General features: G+C 43.5%; 1 protein-coding gene across 6 annotated transcripts; it reads left to right on the top strand.

Annotated features, from left to right (window-relative positions):
- Positions 1–3,936: 3,936 nt before the first annotated feature.
- Positions 3,937–8,226, top strand: LOC124698510. 6 transcript variants are annotated; one of them, XM_047230995.1, is made up of 6 exons: positions 6,069–6,503; positions 6,591–6,653; positions 6,783–6,974; positions 7,052–7,298; positions 7,590–7,699; positions 7,794–8,226. In XM_047230995.1, exons 2-6 carry the CDS (start codon positions 6,612–6,614, stop codon positions 7,845–7,847), a joined length of 645 nt encoding a protein of 214 aa, XP_047086951.1. In that variant the 5' UTR covers positions 6,069–6,503; positions 6,591–6,611; the 3' UTR covers positions 7,848–8,226. The 6 variants fall into 6 exon arrangements, with proteins under 6 accessions (XP_047086952.1, XP_047086949.1, XP_047086950.1 ...); XM_047230997.1 differs by having other exon boundaries at positions 6,070–6,503; positions 6,591–6,616; XM_047230996.1 differs by lacking the exons at positions 6,069–6,503; positions 6,591–6,653 and adding an exon at positions 3,937–4,049 and having other exon boundaries at positions 7,862–8,226.
- Positions 8,227–8,509: the final 283 nt, after the last annotated feature.

Here is an 8,509-nt window from a genome sequence, read left to right as displayed (position 1 = left end):
CTAAAAAGTCCACCTTCGGGTTATCGTCCGAACCCCTTCCAGGTATTAAGTTGCAAAGCAACGAGACAATTGCATTAAGTATGGTGCGTAATGTAATCAATAACTACATCCTCGAACATAGCATCAATGTTTTATCCCTAGTGGCAACGAGCACAACACAACCTTAGAACTTTCCATCACTGTCCCAGGTGTCAATGCGGGCATGAACCCACTATCGAGCATAAATACTCCCTCTTGGAGTTAAGAGAAAAAACTTGGCCGGAGCCTCTACTAATAACGGAGAGCATGCAAGATCATAAACAACACATATGTAATAACTTGATAATTAACATAACATGGTATTCTCTATCCATCGGATCCCGACAAACACAACATAGAGTATTACGGATAGATGATCTTGATCATGTTAGGCAGCTCACAAGATCCAACAATGAAGCACAATGAGGAGAAGACAACCATCTAGCTACTGCTATGGACCCATAGTCCAGGGGTGAACTACTCACTCATCACTCCGGAGGCGACCATGGCGGTGTAGAGTCCTCCGGGAGATGAATCCCCTCTCCGGCGGGGTGCCGGAGGAGATCTCCGGAATCCCCCGAGATGGGATTGGCGGCGGCGGCGTCTCTGGAAGGTTTTCCGTATCGTGGTTCTTCGCCTCAGGGGTTTCGCGACGGAGGCTTTAAGTAGGCGGAAGGGCAACGTGGGGGGCCACACGAGGGCCCCACACCACAGGTCGGCGCGGCCAAGACCTGGGCCGCGCCGCCCTATGGTGGCAGCCCCTCGTGGCCCCACTTCGACTCCTCTTCGGTCTTCCGGAAGCTTCGTGGCAAAATAGGACCCTGGGTCTTGATTTCGTCCAATTCCGAGAATATTTCGTTACTAGGATTTACGAAACCAAAAGCAGCGAGAAAACAACAAGCTGGCTCTTCGGCATCTTGTTAATAGGTTAGTTCCAGAAAATGCACGAATATGACATAAAGTGTGCATAAAACATGTAGGTATCATCAATAATATGGCATGGATCATAAGAAATTATCGATACGTTGGAGACGTATCAGACATCCTGTACAAGATCCCGTCGCACATCTCTGGTCCAGACCCCCTTGCCCACCTTGCTTCATCTTGCAAATTCTGGCATGATCTCATCGAGGACCTGATCTTGATATATGGTTAGTTCTATATATAACCATCATCTGTGCGCATTTACATTTCTCTCTGTTGGAAACAATCTTTAAGCGACACCACCTCTGTGGTTAGCTCTCACTTATATTTGCATTGAGCATCATACTCAAATATCTTTCCATTGGACACATGATACCTAGATTGTACTACAACTTAACTGACCTTATTTGTATTTTTCATTTTATAATTGGTAGTTGTTCTTTGTTAGGGAAAATTTCGTTCAGTAAAGCCTATTGAGAGTGGAGAGACTTGAGTGAGTGTATTGTTGTGATGATGTTGCTTTTCATGATTTTGCAGTGTCGAATGAGATATACAGATTGAATATTTTATTGGAGGCTCTCCAAATGAAGTTGGAGAGTGCCCAAGAGGAGGTGGAAAATGAGCAAGGAATTGATTGATTGACTTTGTTCTCATACATATTTCCGTATATTAGTCAGAAATTCAATTCAACACATGGGAGCATACGCCACTCCCTATGTTAGCCCCCTTTGCAACTCTTCTTATGATTGCGATCGGTATTATTATGACGTAGTATATTATGATATCTCTGATTTGCTTTGAGTTTCACAGTGAGTTGTGAATTATATATGTGCATTGAGAAATAAAATTTGAAAACCCGTGGCAACGCACGGGAATTTGTACTAGTGGTAAAAAAACTCAGAATCACTCTAAATGGGTCTAATCACACTTTACGTTTTGCAAAAGAACCTAAAGCTATAAAAATTACACAAAACAATACTCAATCACGCCATTTATATTCTCTATTTAAGACTCCGCTCTTCACAAAAGTTTATTCCCGGCCACCCCTGGCCGTTGCCGCCATCGGTACCAGCGGTGGTGGCGGCACCTGGCCGCTGGATGCGGAGGGCATGGTGGGCGCACCCTTCTACCTCATATGTGCATGGAGAGGCGGTGGTTCATGGGGCGCGGTGAGCAGGGCGAGTTGGCGGAAGCGGCAGCGCTGCGGGGCGGCATCGTCCTGGTGCAGGTACTCGGGGAGAGCGGGTGGCAGCGCACGGGCTCGTTTCGGGTCAGATCTGGGACCGACCTGGGCCTAGAAGATCACTGGTGTCACTTTCCATAACTTGTTTCGTAGCTTGGATGTTGTCTTTGTTGGTAGTAAGAGTGTTGCTATTACGAGGCGACCGCCAGCAAGAGGAAGAGAGGTGTCTTCGCCAACGAAGAGCTGGTGGCCTTCACCAACATGACTGTTGATGTGAAGGACGTCACACAGGCCATCAGGGACAACAAGCCCATAGACATGCACCATGGCCAGTACAATGCGGTCATGGACATGCTTGGCTTTGCCGAGGAGGATCTCATGGCGGAGTTGAGCCACCTCATCGACCACGAGGCCCAGGGTTGCAGCTTTGTGGGCATGATCGAGCCACACCGCGTCCTCTAGCTAAGGAACTACCTTGCTAAGTACCACTACAAACTGTAGTGGTGCCCTTGAGGGGGTGGTTTAGGGGATGCATGCATGGAGGTGATGAACTTGATGATGTACATTTTGGCAGTAGCTAGGGTTGAAAGACATTTGATGACCCTCTTTTGTAACTATGATGAGGTGGTATATACCAACCCCTCAGGTGATGGTGAACTTGCGGAGTTAGAATGACACCCACTTTTGTTGTGGTGGTAGGATTACACACAAGTAGTGTAGGATGAACTTGCGATCCACTTTTGGAATGATCATGCATGCCCCTATTAGTTTATCATTTATTGTCAACATGTGTGTAGTTATATTGCTCTGTTATGAATTGGTTCATGGTTGTGATAGATTACCTCTTCTTCTTATGTCGTGCTAGTGGTATGTGGTGTTCCGCGGACGGGTTCCAAGAATCTACAGCTCGTGGAGGATCTGTCAAGACCAAGTCACTGGCTACTCCAACAATAGCTACAGAGGGTATGAAATATTGGAGGAGGCACAACAAGAGTACATTAATTTTCTGGAACATGAGTTCATGGCAGTTGAGGCCATCGATCAGCTAGTGCCATTAGCACATCTACCGCTGGAGGAAGTGCATGCTCTCCAAGGAGCACCGAAAGTACGTCAGAGTCGGATCAAAGATTAGATCATCGTCGTGATCGTGAGAATCTTGTTCTTTTGAATGATGTGATCATATGTAACATGCTATGGCATGGTATTCTCACCCTATATAAAATATGGTAAGGATATGGAATAGTAATTTTTGCAACCAAAAAGCTGATTCGTGTTTTTGTACGTGCAAGTTGAGCTGAAAGTAAACAGGCAGCCAAACAATAATGCCTCACTTTTCTACCTATGCAGAAATAGAAAGCGACCAAACAGCAAGCCATTTCTAGCCCGTGGCAGGGACGTTTTTCTCACTGGGCGTAGCGATGCAACAAAATAAAATTAGCCCATGCCACGAAAGGCGTCCTTAATCTGTGTCGTTTCTGTTCTGTGTTTTGAGAGAACCACACGCGATTTACACACCGGACGCACGGGAAGTGCAAAGCCTGTGCGCAGAGGATCCCATGATATGATCCCAGGTTGGAGCGGTGGCCAAGCGAGCGAAGCAAAGCGGCATGAGATATTATCTCCCACGTGGAAAAGCGAACGTGCCACGCAGGATAAAAGAGCCCCCCTGCTCTTTTGCCTTTTCCATTCCCCTCTTCTCCCTTCTCCTCTCCTCTCCTCCCCGGGCGAGCTGCCAACTCCGGCCACCGCCAAGGTTCGCCAACTCCTTTCCTCCTCCTCCTCCTCTTCATCCAAAGCCTACCCGCGCGAGCGTCTGATTCCTCACATCGTTGCTGGAGGTCCGCTGATTCGGCGGATGGGCGGATTCGCTCAGCGCGGGATGGCAGGCGAGCCAGAGAACCCGCGCGATCCGCTGCGCTTCGAGGTAATCTCCAATTCATGCACCTCTTCTCTTCTTCACGTATTCGAATGACCCTGCGCGGATTCGCTGTTCGGTTTGGCTGTAGCGACGACAAGGGGTGGTTCTAGATTCGGTCCAGTCAGTGTAACGGGTCAGGATCGTTTACGGTTTCCGTTATTATTATTCATTCACGCGGGATATTTTTCTTCTTTTTGCTGGAGTACCAGTGGTGCTCCGCGCCTGCGGTTGAGAATTTCTGGTGAATGAATGAATTGTTCTGTCCAACCTGCCTATGGAATGATGCGATGTTGTCATGTTTGAAGATCGCACGGTTAGAGGTTGTTTTTAATTTATGATCCTTTTGTGGATATTACAACAATCACGATGGTCTGATGAGGACGCGATATGGAAGTTCCATCCAGTTTTCATTTCTGAATGTGAATATGCACGCCTCTTGTGAGATTTATAGAGCACGTAGCATTCATCGGCGAGCTTTTTCACTCGCATGTTATTTTGATACATGTCCTCGCTCATCTCATTTCCAATAGTTTGCCATCTGACATGACATAACAGTCTGATATTATGCCACCCACCTTATTTGCTTGAATGGATTAATCAGTGCCCAATGGGTTGCACGCCTACATCTCCCTTCTGTCTTTGTTCTGATTTCTTGTGGAGAAATTTATGGTGATTCTCATGTCTGTTTTGCTACATGTGTTGCTTATCTGATCCAGTGCCTCCTGATTGGTTAAGATTACGCTCCTATTGACCCTTTTTTATCAAGGTTTCTTTTCAAGTTGTTTTGGTGAGGCTAAGTTGTAAGTTAAAGGCCCAACTTGAGTACATCCCAAACTACTTTTACTGAGCTGACCAACTGTTGCTAACAATATACCAAGTAATTAGAACGCAATAATGGCATGTGATGTAACTTCCCATGTTTATTAGCTTGCAAAAAGATGCATGAGCCTCCACAAAGAGGGCAGTTGCAGCACACAGGTGTGCAGTAGTGAACCCCTTGACACAAGGGACAATGTTAGAAGGGAAAAAAACTAACATGGTAAGTATAATACCAGCTTTAGATAGGCATATGGTATTTCTTTTCTTTATTTGGAATTCAGTTGCAGGAACATGGCAAGAATTCCGCTTTTCATTAATGAAGTGTTACCTTATATGGGTTTATGGAGTTTCTTTACTCTGTTTCTTCGTATGCGTGGGTGCTTTTCCTTCCATCCTCTTTTTTTTGTTTTGCTATTCTGGGTGGGTGGTGGTGTTACTTTTGAAGACGTCACAGTTTGCTCCACCTAATCTGACACTAGTTGTGCAAAGCACCACGTTAGAATTTTCGTGCACGTAACAGTGCACTTTACAGCATTTCTCGACTCTGGGCTGATCTTTTGAATTATTTGCTATCTTCTATAGAAAAAAAAACTGAAAGGAGTGCCATAAAATATCGCGGTGGGAAAGGTTACTATAGGAAAAGCTATTGGAATTAATATTTTGTCTATCGGAGTATCAACTTGCGGGTGTGCATAGTTTGGTTTGTGGGCCATGTTGAGTTGGAGCCGAAATTGGTGCGAAGTACAGCTCAAGGTCTAAATACTAACCCTGCAGTTTTGCTCAATAGGTGTCAAATTAGGAGCAAATGCAGTGCGCTCTTTTACTTCTAGACATTCAACAAACATAGCCAAACGAAAAAAAAAACAATGTGGAAAGTTGGTGCATCACTGATACTCTTTTGGGGAAGACAAAAAGATGAAATACAGTGGGGTGCAATTGCTGCGATTTCCGTGTAATCCAATAGCTAACGCCAGGAAAAAAATGCATATACTTCCAAATTTAGTATTACGTCTGTTCAAATTTCGAGTTCACATACTAACACATGTTAGGTCATGATTAAATATGCACTTTCAAACATAGGTAAATTACAAATACAGTACATTGTTTTCTATATAAAATTCCGTTACTTTTAGTACTGGATTGCACGATTACGGATTGCATCCAGTGATCCAATACAGCTGTCTTTCTAGGGGCCCTCCTGTGGTCTATTAAGTGCTGGCAGTTGATAATTAATAGTACAAGAATTGCTTGACTGACACTACTCTGAGATCGACAGATACAAGCCACCTATTCAGAGCCACAACACGGAGATGCCATATGGGACAAAATGTGATACTACTCCTAGTTCGATAGATACAAGCCACCTATTCAGAGCCACAACACGGAGATGCCATCTGGGATAAAATGTGATAGTACTCGAAGTTAGACAGATACAAGCCACCTATTTAGAGCCACAACACAGAGATGCCATCTGGGACAAAATGTTGAGATTTAGAATGGTAGCTAAGGTGACAAACTAAGTTCAGTTTTGAGAATCTAGTGGTTTCACTGCAAACCATACCAGGTCTTCGTTGCAGTTCACAAGGCACAAACTTTATGTTGAAATTGATGTAGAAGCCTGCAAAGTGCAGGATAATAGAAGTATGATATGTTTCTGCTGGCTCTGTCATCTAATTGTTTTTCACTGTTGCTAGTTTGAGATGTACTAATATGTGATATTTTCGATAGCACGAAAGGAGCATTGAGGTTATGAGGTATACAGACTGCCCAGTGATGCTTTCTGTTGTTCAGGTCTTAAGCCATACTATTCAGACATACGTACTTGAAGTCTTTATATTTCTTGAAAAAATCATATATCGGATAATTGCTGTGCAAACCATTATCAAGTTAGTTGCTTTACTCCTGGTTTTCTTCTATCAGGACACACTGAGCGGTTCATCAACTGGATGGACAGATGAGAAGCACATGCTCTATATTAGCTCACTGGAGTTATCATTTGTTACTAAATTATATGATGGAGAAGTCAACTCGAATGGGGTGCTCTGCTGGTCTTCAAGTGAATGGAGGCGTAAAACTCATAATGGAAATCACAGAAACACAGAAGTTGATCAGGTATTTACAATACTGTCTCATTCCTCAATAAGAACAAACATTTGGTATATAAAGTTTCTCTTATATCAAATCAATAGCAGGTATATAGCAGGATGGTTGAGGCTGATGCAGCCGAATCCAGATTATCACAGGCTGAGCATACACCTTCATATGACGAGGATCAGGATGGCAGGAAAGCTTATTATATGGATGATGATGATGATGATGATGCATCAACTAGTGATCCAAGACAAGAGGGAATCAGTTACTATGCAAGACGGAAGAACTTTGGAGGGTCTTGTACTTCCCATTTGCACTGGCATGGGCATTCCCTTTCTGGAACAGGTACTTATTTTGAGGCTTCTGCCTACCATTTAACATTTTACAGAGGGACCAGATGGTTATTATGACCCTTGAAATCATGAAATATATACAATTCTTGTGGCATTCCCTATCACACAATTTACCGCTCCCTTTTCAAAGAATACTACTAACATTCTAAAACAACGACACTTATGGATCAGAGGGAGTAGCACATATACTGGGATAACCTATATAGGCTCTCTGTACCAAGCTAATTTGCTACTCATTCGTCTGTAAATAGCATTGAAGCAGACTGCCCTTGTCTTTCTTCAGATTTATCAGATCAGAATTTTGTTGACAATGAGACTGAAGTTAGCGAGGAACAAAGGAGAGTATGTAGCAACAAGCGACTGAAACTAGCCGCGGATACAACCAGTAGTCCGGTAATGAACATCTGCCTCTAGTTATTCTTATTTTTCTCACATCCATTTTCCGTGAACGTATGTTAACCTGCTCAAATCGATGATATATGACCAGGCTGCTCCATCTGCAATTCATCATGTGGAAATAGATTACAGTGGTAATTCATAAGACTTTGACATCAGGTTACTTGACACGGAGCCTGCATCTCGCAAAAGCCATGGATCGAGAAGATGGTCTGTCTAAAGGTTTTCGACTGGAGTAGATACCTGCCGGGAAATAAAGAACATGAGAAGTACTCCCCCGTCTGTTGACATCCTTTATGGAACGAAGGGCGTACAGTTTTCGTTTCAGAAAAGGGCAGTACAGTTTGTGTGTAGAGAGTTCAGTGTATTTATGTCCAGATAGTGACAAAATCGTAGCTGGTCCGGTGCATAGTTTTCGTAGATGCTAACTCCTTCCTGCAAACTCAACCAGTATTAGCAGGTTGATTTAATTGACTGAACTAGTGTGTAATACAACACCACTTACAGAATAGCGAAATGTCCTATTTGACCTTGTGACTGAAGACATTTCAAGTATTAGGTGCAGCGATATTTACTTGTATGATGTCTTTGCCTGTCTAGGCTCCAAAATGAATTACTCAGTTTTACCATCATTTCTTCTGCTAGGAGCTAATCCTTCTGATCTGATAATAAAAAAATGTTATGCTAGAGTAATAAAAAAAAACTGTACTATCCACTGTGCAAAGGTTGGCTAATTTAGAAATAAGTGTATGATTCATGGGTTTTTGATGCTATGATTCAGAAATTAAAAAGGGGTCATTGTAGGAA

Source organism: Lolium rigidum, chromosome 3 (genome assembly GCF_022539505.1).
Source record: "Lolium rigidum isolate FL_2022 chromosome 3, APGP_CSIRO_Lrig_0.1, whole genome shotgun sequence".
NCBI classification, from domain to species: Eukaryota; Viridiplantae; Streptophyta; class Magnoliopsida; order Poales; family Poaceae; genus Lolium; species Lolium rigidum.
The sequence above is the reverse complement of the archived record's forward strand: the minus strand, read 5'-3'. Positions and strand labels throughout refer to the sequence as shown.

Excerpts from the sequence above, each read along its gene's own strand:
- LOC124698510 (XM_047230993.1), top strand. The coding sequence starts at position 3,981 with ATGGGCGGATTCGCTCAGCGCGGGATGGCAGGCGAGCCAGAGAACCCG. Across the intron at positions 6,975-7,051 it reads GAAACACAGAAGTTGATCAG|CAGGTATATAGCAGGATGGT; the intron begins GTATTTACAATA and ends TCAAATCAATAG. Across the intron at positions 7,700-7,793 it reads CGGATACAACCAGTAGTCCG|GCTGCTCCATCTGCAATTCA; the intron begins GTAATGAACATC and ends ATATATGACCAG.